This window comes from Leishmania martiniquensis, chromosome 3 (genome assembly GCF_017916325.1).
Source record: "Leishmania martiniquensis isolate LSCM1 chromosome 3, whole genome shotgun sequence".
Classification (NCBI taxonomy): Eukaryota; Euglenozoa; class Kinetoplastea; order Trypanosomatida; family Trypanosomatidae; genus Leishmania; species Leishmania martiniquensis.
Window position 1 is genome coordinate 368,366 of NC_090138.1, and position 16,635 is coordinate 385,000.

The following is a 16,635-nucleotide window of genomic DNA, read 5'->3' on the forward strand; positions in this document are numbered from 1 at the left end:
ATGTGCGTTCGTGCCACTAGGGCCAATTAGAAGGTACGCCCACAACAACAAAGCCAGAAGCCCTGACGCAGAGAGCTCTGTGCATCTGCCGAAAGACGTGAGTATATATATGCGTTTGTGCAGGTGCTACTACCACCCGCAGCTAGCACTACTATTAGGCTAGACCGTGGCCCCCTTCCCCGCGCACGATCCACGTGTCATTGACAGCACAGAGAAGAGAGAAAAGTGCCTACATGGAGAGTTCATCGCTCTACAGAGCATGCGAAAGAGGGGCGCCGTGACCGCCGCGAGTAGCGGCGAAAGGTACGCGAGCAAAACGCAAGTAAGACTTGGCCGCTTCCGTCTTCTGTGAGCTCCGCTATCCAACAAAAGGACGAGGAGGGGGGAGGAGGAGAATGCTGTGCGTGTGCGCATGAGAAAGGAGTAGGGGCTCTCTGAGGCCAAACACCCACACAGTGCCCATGGACCTCCTCCCCCCCTCCCCCCCTTGTCCTTTCTTTGCTGCCAAGCCTGAACCGCTGAGAGTCGTGGCCGAATGTATGTCTGAGTTTGTGTTTGTGTGCCAATGGATGCGAGTGGCGGAGAGGGGTCCACGACACATGCCCTTTTCGTTTTACTTTGGCTCATACGCAGTCGTACACAGACGCAAAAAACGCGCCCAGATACGTGGATGAAAGACGAGTACGTGGTATTCAAGCGCAGGGCCATACACTTTAAGCTGGAGGACCAACACAGCACACAACCCGAGATCGTCATGGCCACACCATGGCAAGCAGATGCGCACCTTGCCTGTACACTTGCTCGCTTTCCGTCACGCCTGACACGACCCTGTTGTGTGCATCTCTGTCATCTTCCTCCCTACACAAACCGCTCCAGCTGCTGAAAGTGTTCACTGAGAGGGGAGCTCCTCCAACACCTCTTCTAGCGCTTGTAGAGGTCACGGCAGAGGCAGTGGTGTGACAAAGCTGCGTTGCCGAAAGCTCAATGGGCAGGCCAAGGATTTCACGTGGGATGGTGCTGCCGCGCCACCTCGGCACACGATACCCTACCACCGCAACGAAAAGCATGCATACAGCCATCTCTTTCGAACGCTGCGGCAGTCATCGACTGAAAGGACGTTGGCGAATTTTGATGGTAAAGGCGAAAGCCTCGAGCACGACGAAGACGCTCAGATCAGCACACGAGATCAACACGCGGTAAACCGCCAGTGCCGGTTTACACGCCTCCACTAGCAAGGGTAGCCATGAAGCTCACCTGGCGCAGTACATGGCTGCCGCACTGACAATTAAGCGCGTAACAGTGGTCCCGCAAGCTCGCAGACGCCGTAGGTGTGACTACGTCAGCCTCAAGAACGACCCCACACGCAAGATTTGTGAGAGGGAAAGGGGGACTTGGTGGCGCAAGAGGCCTGGAGAGCCTTACCAACAGCCACAGAGAACTCTCACTCGTCACCATGCATCAGCGTGCGGCTGTGCTCGAGTGCACCTACGTGGAAGTATTGCTGCCTAGTGGGTCTGCATATGGCCATATTGTCCATGAATGGAGAGCATAGAAGGCTTGCAGATGCAGTGGCTGAGCAGCGCTGCCGTGATGCCGTCACAGCACTCCTGGGCTGTCCTGGGGAATAGGATACTGCTGCCACTTTTATCACAATCAAGGCTGTCATCCAAACCATCTGCTCCCTGATGCCCTTGCTACTCCGGACGATCGTGGGGCTTCCGCTTTTCCTTGACCACCACTGCGCCAGCTCTGACAGGACACTCAGTGCTTCTCTCTCCAGCGCTGCTGCCACCCTCGTTGCTAGTCTCATACTGGCAGGTGGCCCCTCGCCGCGCCGGCTGCTAAGCGATACCTTGACGCTGAGCAGCAGTGGCGCTGCCAGCGCCTCACTGTGCCACTTCACCACCGCAGAATCCCCGAGACAAAGCTCTGCCCGCTCCTGCGCATTGAATATGCAAGCTTCACCCTCGATTCCAGTGACGCTAGATTTTACCTCGGCGGCTTGCATCGTAGCAGCGATGCAAATACCGACCTGCCCACAGTGAAGGCGTTCACACCAGCCGTATGATAGGCAAAGTGCCAGCACGATTCGCATGTGCCCCGCCTGGCCCGCACCGCCTACTCGTGTGGGAGCCTGCGCCACTCCAAAGGGAGGACGCCTCACGTGATGGCCGGCGTAGTAGCTGAGGCTACGAGGCGGGGTCGGTCGGCGGAGCTGCAGGCGGAGACTGCGATCAAATGACGGAGTCGGCACAGTGCTATCACGCGCGCCAGCGGATGTCTCGCCTCACGCGATGGGTGCGCGCGTGTGTGACGAGGCAGAGAAGGGGGGGAGAAGCGGAGCGGAGTCTCCCTCCCCTGTGCGCTGCGGCAATGAACGAGAGAGAGGATACACCAAAATTGTCAAGAAAGGAGCGAACAAAAGGAGCTTCGCACATCAACAGCGAGAAAGGGGTGCCATGTACGGCCGCGTTGCTGACAGCGCACGGAGCAGTCGCAGGCTAAGGGGAAAGCAGAGATGATGGGTGAAGGAGAGATGGAAAGGAGGGGAGGGGAGAGCGCAAGAGAGAGAGCTGAACGTCCATAGCAATGCCACCAGCGAACCGCCCGTCCCTCCCTCCCAACACCCAATCAGAGAAAAAAGCAAGAACAGTAAACAAGAAAAAAGCTTACAGCAGAAGGGAAGGTGGTGTGGGGTCCAGGAAAGTGTCCCACCACCTCCTGCGGGTGTGCGAAAGTAACGGCATCCATGTATCACGCGAGCCCCACATCGCGTCCGTATCTTTACACGGACACATAGACACACACACACACACTTCCTGGAGAGGAAGGCGGAAAGGAGGATAGCCATAGAGTACTAATGAGGCCACCCCCTTTTCCTCAAACATGCGCTGACGCGCGAGGCTGGAGAAGAGGGATGCGCTCACCCGGTGTGCCGGCGTCTGATCGCGCATCGAAGGCGTGTTGAGCGTCGGCAAAGGAGCGAATGCCTCGATGCCGCAAGTACAGCCACCCACCTGCCACCACGGAGGCGAGGAGTAACGCCCATAGAGCCATGTATGCCTGCGAGCGGTGAAGCCAGGGCGAGAAGAACGCGCCCGTTTGCGACTGCTGGTATCGCGACACAGCCTGGCCTTCGTCGCTGAGAGGCGAGTAGACTAGGTAGGAGAGCATCATGCCACGATCCTCGTGGTTGAGGATATGGCAGTGGTACACCACCTCACCTTCGTACGTCGCTGCCTGCCAGCGGATGGTGGCGACGCCGTCCAAGATCGGGATGGTGTCACGGAATTCGCCACTTTGTATGCCGTACATGGCCATGGTGTGGTTCTCATGATGGCCCCCGCGGCGGGGGACGAAGGAAAGAAACTGAAAGTGGTTGACATGCAAGTGAAGGGTATGCGGCCGCGTGTCGGTCGGGTCACCGTACACGCGGACTGTCACAACGGTGCGCAGCGGCACCATGAAGCCGTGATAGCCCCCAAAGCTGCTGCCGATTTCGCCTTGGAAGGACTCATGATGGCACGTCGACGAGTTTTGAAGCGACTGGCAGTTTGGTCCCTGACCGAGGACATAGTACGTCTTCTGCAGGGGTAGGCTCCGCTGGGAGAAAGAGATCTCTCGGTAGAAACTGCTGCGACCTGTGAGATTCAAGTAGTCCGGAGAGTACTTGGGCATGGTCACGGGGAATGCAACGACACCTCCACCCTTCTGATTCACGGTCTCCGACTTCAAGTAGAAGATGACGTCTGATTCGCTGTCCATGTGATGCACCGGATACGTACCCTCCTCCTCGCACACGACGACCAGACTGCGTCGCGTTGCTGTTGTGAAGTACTGCCACCCCTCCACCACCTCGACAGTGCGGCCCAGCGGTATGCCATCGACGGCAGCCACGTGGAAGGTGCACTGCTTTGGCAGTGACATGTTCACGTAGCACGAGCCCGCAGCGAACACGATGCGCAGCAGCATTGGATGGCCACGCTTCAGTTTCACTGTTGGGCGATGCTGGCCGTTTACGAGAAACAGATCTGCCGGCATCTCGTACTCCTTGCCCATGCGATCCACAATGCGTGGATTGAACGGGAGGAGGGAGCCCATTGCGGCGTCGACCACTGAAATAGGCGTTCCGTCGCATCTTGTCGAGCTCTCCAGGCGATAAAGGTGTATCATGAGAACCACCGAGTCCCAGCCGTGAAAGGGGTGCGCTGGGGTTCTCAGCAAGTCACCCTCCCCCACGTCGATAGCCCCAAACAGCCCACTCATCACCTGATAGTAAACAGCACCGTGAGAGTGCGCATGATACCAGTGGAGGCCGCGCTCGTGATCGGTCGGAACAATGATGTTGTATACCAGCTTCTCACCAGGGAGTGCGACTTTGAATGGGTTGTCTTGCTTGGGGTCACTGTGCATGCCGTGGAAGTGCACGTTCGTGATGTTTGGACCATGGAAGGTGTTCATCGGACCTGTCGTCCTGGCCAACCTCTCCTTTCCAAGGTCATTCACTAGTGTCAAGAGAATTCTGCCGCCAGGATTGACCTTCAGCGTTGGGCCGGGAAGCATGGGCCCGCTGCCACCCTGTTCATAAAAGCGTCCTGTGTACTCAAAGAAAACATCCTTCCCGCCTATCCGCTCAAGTGGAATAGAGATCCGTGCGGAGCGCACATAGAGTGTGACTTTGGTGATGTTTCTGTGCTTCGGAAGCACGGTGGGAGATGGGATAAAGTCGGAGGCATTACCCGCTGTTATTACGAGGCACAACACAATGACGAATAGAAGAAAAGCGTTTCCGGCACGCATGATTCCTAATAGAAGTGCACGTGTTCGCGCAGCTCGCGCACATAGCGACGCTCCAGAGAGGGGAACAAAAAAGACGCAACGTGACGGTTGCAAGGTGGGCTAAAGAAGCGAGCGCATTGAGTACACACAGCAAAGCTGCTGAAACACGCGGAGAGGAATGGGGCACACGGATACGCGAAGCGGCCCTTTAGTAACGAGCCTACCCGAATCTGCTTTGGAAGCCTGCTATGCACCTCACTACCCCACTACCCTCCCTTGGCGTGCGCCCAACCAGCATCCAGCATATGCCAGTCCACATGAGCTGTAGCGTGAGCTCCTCTGAGAAAACCATCACTGTTGCCCAGCGTGGTTCTGCGCAGAGCGAACGTCTCGCTAGCTATCCGGGACAACTTGTTAACCTATCATCGAGCTTCTTCCTTTTCCCGTCTCAACACTTGTGACATAGTTCCTACTTAGTTCCTAAACAAAGATGGGCGACAAGAAAACTAGGAACGCGCGACTCACCCAGCTCGAGAGTGTTTACTACCACCACGCTCACAGCAGCGGATAGCAGAGAAGAAAAGTGGAAGTGAACGCAGCGCAGCTGTCAGACAGCCGGCCCGCTGCAGCCATGGTTCGGTGCCCACCTTTGCTCTCCTCAAACAATCGCGCGAAGGCGCTCCAGCTGCTCTTTCGAGCACCCTGTCCACTTCGGGTCAGTAATATCCACATCGTTGTTGTTAATCAGTTGCTTGTAACGGACTTCGTTGCGACGCGCTATAGGGTCGCGCCAATACGGGTAGCCAGCCCACCAGCCGTTCTTGCGCTCCGTTTCCTCAGAACAGTAGCTTGCGTGCTTGAATAGAAACACCATAGATAGCAGGCCGACAACTGCCATCATGTTGTATTCCTGTGTGAACAGCTTCAGCTGCAGCACAGGGATGCGATCGCACTTCCAGCGGGTATAGACCATTTTGAGGCTCGCTGAAATGGTTTATGGCCAAAAAAAAGTCAGATGAGTGAGGCAACTATGTGTGCGTCCCATGCAACACTCAAGGAGGCAAATTCACCGCAACGCAATGCATGGTTTCAGATGAGCAGAGTTCAAGAGAGATACAGAAAAAGACAGAGGAGTCCAAAGGATAGGCGATAGCATCAATGACGCCTCGTTCTCACGCGATAAAGAGTATGCCTTCAGTCAGTTGGGAGCTCCACTAGCTACACTCGGTGAGATGCTAAATAGACTTTCGATGGCGAGCTGTGGGTCAGGCACAACGCTTCCGAGGATCTCCTTGCGGTAGACCGTTCCTCCATCCATATTGTGGTGAGCACCAAAACACCGAACTCCTTGACCTCATAAGCGCCTTTTTACATGAAATACACGCATACATCAGGATGAGGTCGGCAGATGGAGAGCAACAAGTACGGGGAACGAAAGCCTCACGCACACCTTATCTACATTGCTGCTCGTGCGGCAGTAGCAGTAACACCATTTTTACCTCAATCCGCCCAGGCCATCCCGTCTACAGGGACCTCGGAGCAGACCTGAAGCGAGCTCGTTGGGGCCCAGACACCTCGCCTGAACGCACCCATCTGCGCCATTTCGATGCTAGGGTAGTGCATCGAGGCCGCGTCGTCGAGGGGTCTGTTCTTCTTATCGAACTTGCCTTCATAGTAGGATCCGCTTTGCAGTATCCACTGGCCTTGCACAAAGTTACCCTGAACCCACTCTCCACGGTACTCATTCCCGTCCGCGAAGTGGTACGTTCCATAACCGTCCTTCGCTCCGGCCTTCCAGTTACCGGAGTATACATCGCCGTTAAGATAGTAGAAAACACCCTGTCCGTGACGCTTGTTTTCTAGAAATTCCCCCTTGTAGAGGGTCCCGTCTTTGTTCTTCATGACTCCACGCCCGGTACGCTTTCCGCGCACGTAGTCACCGTGGTAACATGGACGCTGTCCATACAGCAGAATCCCCTCTACGATATGGCGGCCGAGCTGAAGCTTGGCAGCGATTTCAGCTGTCATCGCTTGAGCATCCTGGCCCTCCTTTGCAAGCAGCTCAACTTCTTTCGAGACAAGTCGGTCGGCCTCGCTACGGCCCTTGCTGACAAACGTGTACTGACCCCGTCCATGCTTTTTGCCTTCGAAAAACTCTCCGTCATATGTGTCACCCGTCACATAAATGGCCTTACCGCAGCCAGACCTTTGTTGGAACTCATCACGTGGACCCGCATAGATTCCCAGCGTGCAGACAGACTTCACAAAGTTGCGATCAAAGGCAACGCCGTTCTCCTCGGACTTTAGACAGAAATCATCGATCCATGTTTCAACATCTGTTTCCGGCTCAACTCCCTCGGTGAGGAACGCAGCGCTGTACGCATTCCAAATGTACAGTTCAGCTTTCTTGAAGCCAGTTACGGCATCTATCTCGTCGATATTGACCAGCTGCACCTTGCCTTCTCCACCTGATGGCATTTTGTCGCACACCGTAGGATTGGTAGGTTGGGAGCGCCAATCTGAGAGAGTAATCGACGTGCTACGAAAGCGGAGCTAAGAACCCTGACGAATTCAGGTTATAAGACGCATAAAAAAAACAGAAAGCAGGACTCAACGGCAGTATCAGAAAGAGGGAGAGAGAGGATCAAAGCCAGATAAAGGCCTCGTGAGAAGCACATATTTTTTTCATGCCTGCTGCTGCCGGTAAAGTTGCCTACCGCCACATTATTTGACAAGGCGCGCCGCTATACAAATAAAAGGCAGCGCTTTCTTCAGCTCCACCTACGATACAGCCTGTGGTGCCCTCTCTACAGACACTCTGACAAACAGGCCATCCTTCACGCAATCAAGAGGAGAGTAGCAGCTGCCGCTACCGTTACAACTCTCCCAGAGTCTCCCCTCACAGCATTATCGCCTTTCTTTCCCATCGCTGTTGACGCTGTCGATTTCATACCTTTCTCAGCATTAAGCTACGCAGCATTTCACGGCACGAAAGCACTCGAAAACGGAGAAAAAATAGCGATTACACTCTTGATCCTTCCTTATGAACGAAAAAGTTGCGTCCAGGTGCTTTTCACGAACAAGAAGTGAACCTTCACATCAATCATTTTTCCAGTCTCTTCGTTAGCCCTTACTTACACTTATGATATTGCTCTCTTGCTTCACCTTTTTTCCTTGGCAGAGCTCTTCTCTTCGGCCGCAGTATTAGTCCGCATCATCATCATCGTCGTCGTCTGCATCAAAGCCCTTCTTGCCCTCGTCTGCGTCGCCGTGAGGCTGTGGAGGCGTCACCACTTTCAGCTGGCCACCGCGCTTCTTGATTTCTGCTGTCATTGCCTCGATGGCCTCCTTCATCCGCTGGATACCTTCTTCCTTCATGTCGGTGCGTGCACGTATGCCATACTTAGGAGGGCCGATAATGTTTACTGAGAGGTGTATCTGAGGTTCGCTGCCTTCACCATAGCTGCGGCCGAGCATCAGCACGTCCCGGATAGCCTCCACACCATCACATGCGAAGCAGGTGATCTCAACTTCCGCAAACAGTGTCAGCACCTTCAAGCGCATTGCATTCTTCAGCGTGGTCATCAGACAGTCAGACACAGATTTTTCAAGCTTCAGGGGGCCGAGAATGCGTTCGACATCTTCCGTTTGGTTCAGTTCATAAAGCCACGTCCATGCGTGCTTGCCAGGCTCGCGTTGGTACAGAGGATAGGCAATCATTTCCATTGCTTCCATGGCAGGAATATCGCACAACTCCGCAACGTGACAGACGATGGAGCGAACTTCGTTTCCCTGACGAAAATGTGCTTCACACGCCTTCGCCTCGTTCGGTGTCACCAGCTTCTTTGACAAGTCAATGTAACCTTTGTCCTTGTCAATGCGGATCACCTGTGCCGGCTCCGTGCGGCCTACCTTGATCAACTTGCCCATGGAGCGGACACGGCGCCTAGTCACCTCCGTGTACGGAATAATGCCCTCGCGCTTCCCGTACTCGAGGAGCTGCACTACAGCAGATGTGTCGTTGACTTGCGTGATCTTCACCCACACAACATCATTGATCTTCGGCATCGTTTCGACGTAGAACGGAATGTCCTTACCGTCCCACGAGGTAATGCCAAGGCATCCGCAGACAAACTTTTGCTGACGCTTGTTCAGGTCCCGCATCCACTCAGGGCGCTCGTTGTTGCTACCTTTGGTCTCGCCCTCCACGACCTGGGCAGAAAGAATAGTAGCCTTCTCGAGGAGGACGAGTAAGTGATCCAACGTTTTGCCATCAACTGGGACAGGGAATGGCTCCGCTAATAAAAGCTTGCGCCGCGCCAAGCTCTGGTTGAGGCGAAAATATTCTTTCGGAACAACATAGTAGACATTATCCGTTGTTCGGCAACAGCATTTCGTTTTGTAGTCCACAGTATCGGGACTGTCCGTGACACCGTAAGAGGCCATGCTTTCGCTTTCGCAACGTGAAGATGTTTTTCACAGTCTACCCAGAGAGACATAAATTGCACGCGAAATGTAGTATGAGAGACAAACAACAGAGGACAGTGACAGGCCACGATAGTTGATCAAAGAGGGCAAGCATATTACATAGGCAACGGCGCCAGGGATAGCACTATTCCCATTACGCCCAGGTACATCCATGAACTAAAATGCTTCATGAAGCATGTCTGCGTCGGGAGACTCAGTAAGGAAAGCGCGACATCAATTTATACCTCGAGCTCACACACGATTGCAACAACAGAAGCCTGATCCATTTGGGCTTCCTCGTGGATAATATGAGCCCAGAGCATATCGGAGTATAATTGCCCTACACAGGCTTTCCTGCGCCCTTCATGCACTATGTTGCATCGCGCCCTCCCGCTAAGTCGACCACGCCGCTGTGCTCTTTTGCCATGAGTATGGGGGTCGAATCAGCTACAGATCGTCCTTGGCTTTACTTCACCGGAGTTGCAGATAACTACAGTGTCAACGAGAATTCAAGCGCGGTTTCGACATCAACCAAGATGCACGTGGGATCAGTTCAACATACACAAGCTGCACAATGTGCACTGACAGAATTGTATTCTCAAGATGCCCGAAAAAAAAACGTTTATGTCGACAGCATTTTGTGGCTAATGCCATCGTGATGAAAACAGGACGGCACTCCAGGCACCCTGTAAGCCACCAGCCGCCTCCGCAGGTTTCCGGCCTACCTTTCCATTAAAAGCGCACCAAAACAAAGGTTGACAGTGGCTCAGGCAAATGAAGGTCGTGTGAGAGAGGAGCGCATACCGCGCCTGGGCGACATAGGATGACCACTTCTACCGCCATCGACAAACTTGGGCAGCGCATTCCACTGCCACAATTTAACGAACCTACGGGGATCCGCGCCTCCCCCCGCCCTGGGAATCCACGGCGGTATCCTTTGGTTGCTTGCCCAAAGACGGCTTCAGAAGCGACGTGTTGCGCCTTAAACCTGAGGTGCGTTGGCGCACGGCAGTTGTGAATGATAGCTCACTCCTTGACTCAACTTAGAGTAGGCAGATCAAGCTTCCCGTGTATCTTGGCGCTCGGGGGCGAGTTCTGAGCACCCCTCGCAAAGTGAGGCCCGCGGCCTGCAGTACGAGAGCGACCGGTAGCGCTTACCGGATCGAAGTCCGATCCAACGCCTCAAAGCACAGCTACATGCTAGCTTCGACTTCTCCAACATGGTGAAAGTAAAGACCTTCTCACTACCTTCTTTCTACCAAGGCCACCGAATGCCACATGCATCTCGCCGTCTCCCTTTTCCTTTACCTTTTTTAAAGCATACTTGCGATTTTCTGGCGAATTCTTCACCTGCTCTTCTCTCCTCACGCGCGTTTTCACCCACGGCCACACATTCCCTAACACTTAACATTGCAATTTTCGAGAAGCTACACCAAGCAATACTTCAAACAACAGATCTCAGTGTGGCTGTTAGCAGTTCCCTCCAGCTTTCTTCATTCGCCCCCCTTTTCTCCTCCCAAGGGAAAGACCCTACTAGCATAAATTCGGCCTCGATGACCATCACTGCTCTCCTTCAGATGGTTTATGCTCTCCAGCGTTTTCCCCTCTGTCTCCGCACTGTCTTCACTGCCCCATGAGTACGTAAACCAGCTAACATTGTAACCTGCGCCTTTGTGCGCGCTGATCACTTCGCTCACCGAGTGCCTGCATGCTTTTCTTCTGACATCAGCCTTTCGGCCTCTTTAGGCACGTGCAAGCATCAACGAGCAATCCCTCTCAACCCTGTTCTCCAATCGACGCATCTCCCGTACTTTTTCAATCAAAAGCTCAACCGTGCGAGGTTAGAGCGTGTCGGGTAATATAGGGTGCGCGCGCCAATCGGACAACAGAGCTCGATGCGTTTTTGCCCCGCCAGATGGGGCGGAGGTGAACCGGAGGCCCGGCTCGCCGACCAGGCTGCACGGCACCGGACACGCGTGGACGCCACCTTGTGTGCGCGGGATGATGACTCTACCTCTCCCCCTGCGTTTCCCACCGTCTCTCCTGCACACGCATGAGTGCTCTGCACGCAAACGGTGGATACCTGGTGAAGCAGCGAAGCCCTCTCGCCCTCCACGCCACCATCGCCTTTCACACAATAGTTTCGGGGGAAAAAACGATTCGTATTGACTCCCTACATCCAACCATCACTGTGAACCATGTCCTTGAACATTAAACATTCGAAGGCAGAAGAGGTGCGGCAATGCATCGAGAACCTGGGACGCCTCAGGGAGATGGGGGCCGTCGACGAGGAAACGTTTCGTGCCAGGGCGAGTGTGCTGATGGAGGTGATGGAGAGAGCAGTCACCGAGGGGAGCGCGGGCGACCAGGGACGTATTGTGAGCACCATCGGGTTCGACTCCGAGTGTAAAATCTATCCCTGGAAGGTCCCCATGCGACAGGTGGAACGCGCACGGACTAGGATGCTGAAGGAGATCGACGAGGACGAGACGGAAGAGCGGATTCGACAGAGCTTTATCGTCCGGGCACGATCCCGTTCGCTGACCCCGGTGGAAACGATGCTGGCAGCATACACCATCTTCTCGGGAGACCGGGATAAGGCCACACTGGAACTCACCCACCTGATGGTACATGCCCCATCCTTCCAGCAAACGGTCTACCACAACTGGCACCTGGCAAAGCGCCTCTACGGGGACTTCGCCGACACATATGCCGAGCGCATCTTGCGTCTGGAATACCCGCTGTTCCCGACAAGGGAACTGGACCAGGAGAACTATCGCCTGCTCGAGAGTACAGCGACAGGGCTACAAGGAGGGGGCGACCAGCCGTCGGACATGGACAGCGAAGCGGCGAAGTTGCTCCGGGCAACGAAGCCACTGATCATCCTTGGGGGAGGCTACGCACCCATTTACGGTCCGGACGGACAGCAGATGGCGGCAGCCGACTACACAGCGCTGGAGCAACAGATGGACCAGCTCCAGAAGCAGATGGAGGCGTACGCCAAGCACTCGCAGCGGCAGAGCTAGCCACGAGAACCGCCGCAGCAGCCCGCACGGAAGAGCGGGGGGTACCGCAGCCGAGGGGCGCGCCAGCCGCCACCGCAGATCATGTGGCATGGCGGTGGGGTGGGGCCCAACGAGCCGGCCAGCGCGGTACGGGACAAGGCCGACCCAAGTACAAAAAACTGAGAAGGCCTTGCCGGGACGAAGACAGCGTCCTGAAGAAGGGCCGGCCCTCCACAGAGGAACTGTGGGGTGGGGACTTGCGCGCGGGGAAGACGTCCAACAGGGAACTGGACGCGATTCTTCAGCGCTACCTCCCACCAGGGAAAGTACTACCGTGCGACACGTTGCCTAACCTAACTCAGCAGCACATCGCGCGCATTCAGGACTCGGTGCGGAAGCACGGGGTCCTTTACTTTCCCCTTTTTATCCGGCACCACTGGATTGCGGGGGTGCTGACACGGGCCGAGGGTAAGCGCACCTACGCGCTCACGGTCTTTGATTCCGCCCCGTCGGACCCTGTACAACGCGACTTGCGTCGGGGTCTGCAGGCGATGTGGCCACGCCTTGCTATCCACAACGGATACTGCGCGAGACAGGCTCGCGGCAGTGAGGACTGTGGGCTGTACATGGTGGCATCGTTCTTCTCCCACCACTACGCCTGCCCCATCGGCGATGCCTCCACCCTGCCGGGCCGACTGCGCCGCTTCCTCATCCGCGCTACGCAGGAGAGGATGTCCGCCGAGACCTTTACGGCGGCCATGCGGAAGGAGCTGGAGCAGCGGCCATCACCCGCCCCCCCACCCACCACGGCGCCTCGACAGGAGGAGCCAGAGCTGGAGGGCGGCCACGCGTGGAGTGTCGAGGAGCTGATAGAGGCGCACGACGCGGCCGCCACAGCCGCCGCGCGGCGCAAACTGCGCTACATGCTCACGGCATCGGCGCTCGCGAACTTTGCGGACGGCGCACACCGGTCCTTCGCCGTGGGGGCGATGTGCAGGCGCGCCAGAGCGTACGGATTCGATGCCGGCAAACCCGCCGACGTGGCGAACGCCCTGGTGCGCATGGGCTTCTCTGTGCACCCGTATGGAAAACCGACGCGCAACGGGAAGGCCCGCCTGCTGGACGAGTCCGCGCTGTCCGACACATCGAAGCACTTCCTGATTGTGCAGGGAGTCGCGCACGCTGGCCTGCCGCGGTGCCTCAGAGGAGGTTGGGTGTTCCAACTCGGGGCGCGGTTCACAGGAACGGCGTCGGCGCCGAGGGAGCATATGAGGGCCACTATGCGGTGACGGCGAAACCGCGCGAGGCGACGGTCGGCGTGTACACGGTGGCGCCTCCGCGGGCAGCCGAGGCAGCGGAGCAGGCAGAGGACTCGCGCACGTTGGCAGCGCCAACGGTCGGCCGGCAGGCCGCGGAAGCTGGTGCCCCGAGGGGCACCCACGCGAAGGACCCCTTCCTGGCGGACGCGGGACGAGCAGAGGAGGACGGGCTGAGCACCACGCCGCCCGACACGGCGCCCGGAGAACTTCTCCATGAGCAGCACGCGGCGCTCTACGGAGAGACGGCGCTCCCCCTAAAAAACGGGGACGGCGGGCGAGCTGGGGGGCGCGCCTGCCCACGAGGGTGGTACATCTACCCGGACAGGCCCCCACACGTCAGCGCGGTGGCATGGGCCGCGGTGTCGCCGGAGGTCCGCGCGGGCCACATACGCTGGTTGCGAGAACTGCGGTCGATGCCGAGCGACCTGCTGGACTGCGACCTGGCAAAGGCGGTCATCCACCTGATCGTGCGAGCGGCTCGGGCGCGGAACTGGCAGTGGCCCACCATCTCCAAGGCCCTGGCGTCCGTCAAGGGCGCGCTGCTGAACCTCCCCCTGTACACAAACCAGGCGGACGGATACGATTTGTCGACCTCACCGGAGTTCCGGGCGGCGGCCACCGCGACGAGGCGCTTCGAGAAGGAGTCGGAGACGCACCCACCCGCCCCGCTGCGGGTGGAGGAGATGCAGAGGGCCTACAGGGAGCTCTGCCGCACCCACCCGCGCGCCGCGCTCTTCCTGAAGCTGGCGTGGCACTGCGCCGCACGAGCGGGCGACCTGGGGACACTCCTGACAAAGGACGTGCACATCTCCACACTCTCGGAGAGCTCGCCGACGGCCTCAGTGAGTATCACGATCCGCTATGGAAAGGGTGCGAGGTTCCGCGGGCCCTATGCGATAGGGACGCGATTGCAGCGAGAGGACGCGGCCCTGCTGCTGAAGCTGCTGAGGAGCCGAGGCCCAACGCAGCGCCTGTTTGCGGACGTGACGAGCCTCCGCGATCAGGTGCGAGCAGCGCTGCGCCGCGTGAACCCTGCGGCGGCCCTCCCGTCCATCCGGAAGGGCGCCGCCCGTTACCTGGCAGCGAACGGCGTATCCGAGGCGGGCCTCATGCGGATCACCGGCCACACGCGAGCGGACACGCTCAAGCGGTACCTGGGCTATGGCCTCCAGCCAACGAAGGAGGCCGTTGCCGCGCAGGAAAGCGCCGCGCAAGTCCTCCTAGGATTGACCAGCTAGGATGGGAGGCACCGACGGCGAAGAGCCTGGGGGTGTCGGACGCGGAGCTGTATGCGGAGACGCGCCGCATGCAGGGGCTGCCACCGGTGGCGACGCTGCCCGACGCGCGGCAGTGGCCCCTGCACCTGAAGCACACCACGCCGCTGGACCTGGCGGCCGTGCGGGAAATGCCCACGGCGCACAGCCGCACGAAGCGGTTCCTGGAGCAGGCCATCCAATACATGAACCCGAGGCGGTTCGTGGGCCTGCGCACTTCACGCACGGTGAAGACGGCGTCCCTGCCGCTCGCGGACGTTCTGAGAGCGGTGGAGATGGGGAAGTTCGAGCGTTGCGACTGGCAACCTCGCCACCCAGCCTCGCGCCGGCCGCTGCCGGAGGGCGTGCGCGGGGTGAACACGTTCTCTGTCCCAGAGATGAAAGGCCGACGACGGCTGATCACCGAGCCGCACCTCAACGCCCTGGTCTCGAAGCAGGAGCTGCCGAAGGTGGAGCATCCGACCCGCCAGTGGCGGCGCCAGGAGCTCCGCTACGCGCGGTACATGTTCCAGCTCGACTTTGTGGCGTTCTACGACGCCATCCCCTTGCCGGAGGAGATGCGGAACACGTTTCTGTTCCGCGCACGCGACCATGTCCCCTACCGGTGCTGCACGCTGCCCACCGGCGCACGATGGAGCGTAGCGGTGGGGCAGGCGGTGACATGGACGATCGTGGACATCGACACACCAGTGACGGTCTTCACCATGATCGACAACATGCTCATCGCGGCGCGCGAGGGGCAGGAGCGTGCGTTTCTATCCGCGGTGCGGCGCATCCTAGCCCGCATCCGGACGGCGAACCTCCTCACCTCCCCGGATCGGGAGACCGTGGCGGCCATGTCGGACGAGGAGCTGCTATCCTTGGCACGGGCCGACAACACGTTCCTGGGAGAGGACTTCCATTGGAACGGGAACGAGCGGGTGGTACGCAACGCGCTCAAGACGGTGTCCAAGTTGAAACTGGCGCTCCGAGCGACGCGCTTCTCATGCCGGTCTTTCGCGTCCCTGGCGTCGCTGGTCATGTACGCCATGCACACGACGCGCCTGAACCCGGCGGAGGCGTTCCCCTTGCAGCAGGCGTACCGAGCCATGTTTCGGCTCGTGGAGCGCGGCCGGGATTGGGACGACGAGGTGCCCTATGTGGGGTCGAACGTCCTCGCGTGCCTCCAATCGGTCGGCGGACGCCTGGTCGAGAACGAGTGGTGGACGATCGCGGACAGGACCGCGGCCACCTACGAGGATGGCACGTACGACGCCATCTGCTTCACGGACGCGTCGGCCGACGGGTGGGGAGCGGTGGTGCGGTACGCGAACGGCACCACCGACGCCCTGCAGCAGAGGTGGGTCACGGGCTTGCACCCGAAAGGTCGCGTCGGCGAAGGCTCGCCACGCACGCGGGTGCCGGACCCGCTGCCGAACGACGAATACTTCACCGCCAAGCACTCGGCGCACGCGGAGCCACGGGCCGCGATGCTGTGCCTGCAGTACCTGATGGCGCACGGGCTGGTCGCGAGAAGGGGCCAGACCATGCGCATGGCGGTGGTCACGGACCACTTTGCGATTGTGCGGGCGCAGCGGAAGCACAACGGCTTCGGCGGCATCGGCAGAGGGTACTGCCTGAACCGCCTGTACGCGTACACGACGGCCCTCTACCGAGCGCGTGCAGGTGGTGTTCTTTTACATCGCCGGCCAGGTGAACCCCGCGGATGAGCTATCACGCAATTTCGCCGACGACGGCGGTACGACACGGGGGTGACGCGGCGCGCTGCCGACGACCTGGCGGTGCCTTTTC

At 58.2% G+C, this 16,635-nt stretch overlaps 5 protein-coding genes across 5 annotated transcripts; 1 reads left to right on the forward strand and 4 right to left on the reverse strand.

Annotated features, from left to right (window-relative positions):
• Positions 1-2,880: 2,880 nt before the first annotated feature.
• Positions 2,881-4,800, reverse strand: LSCM1_08133 (uncharacterized protein; the record flags this gene model as incomplete). The annotated part of the gene is made up of 1 exon (XM_067325473.1): positions 2,881-4,800. The coding sequence occupies one exon, from the start codon at positions 4,798-4,800 to the stop codon at positions 2,881-2,883; it is 1,920 nt and encodes a 639-aa protein (XP_067181578.1).
• Positions 4,801-5,437: 637 nt separating this feature from the next.
• LSCM1_08134 (uncharacterized protein) lies at positions 5,438-5,752 on the reverse strand (the record flags this gene model as incomplete). Its single annotated transcript, XM_067325474.1, has 1 exon — positions 5,438-5,752. One exon carries the CDS (start codon positions 5,750-5,752, stop codon positions 5,438-5,440), a length of 315 nt encoding a protein of 104 aa, XP_067181579.1.
• A 527-nt stretch (positions 5,753-6,279) lies between these two features.
• LSCM1_08135 (uncharacterized protein) lies at positions 6,280-7,257 on the reverse strand (the record flags this gene model as incomplete). Its single annotated transcript, XM_067325475.1, has 1 exon — positions 6,280-7,257. The coding sequence occupies one exon, from the start codon at positions 7,255-7,257 to the stop codon at positions 6,280-6,282; it is 978 nt and encodes a 325-aa protein (XP_067181580.1).
• Positions 7,258-7,983: 726 nt separating this feature from the next.
• On the reverse strand, positions 7,984-9,225 carry LSCM1_08136 (uncharacterized protein; the record flags this gene model as incomplete). The annotated part of the gene is made up of 1 exon (XM_067325476.1): positions 7,984-9,225. One exon carries the CDS (start codon positions 9,223-9,225, stop codon positions 7,984-7,986), a length of 1,242 nt encoding a protein of 413 aa, XP_067181581.1.
• A 4,694-nt stretch (positions 9,226-13,919) lies between these two features.
• LSCM1_08137 (uncharacterized protein) lies at positions 13,920-16,553 on the forward strand (the record flags this gene model as incomplete). Its single annotated transcript, XM_067325477.1, has 1 exon — positions 13,920-16,553. One exon carries the CDS (start codon positions 13,920-13,922, stop codon positions 16,551-16,553), a length of 2,634 nt encoding a protein of 877 aa, XP_067181582.1.
• Between the last annotated feature and the right edge of the window lie 82 nt (positions 16,554-16,635).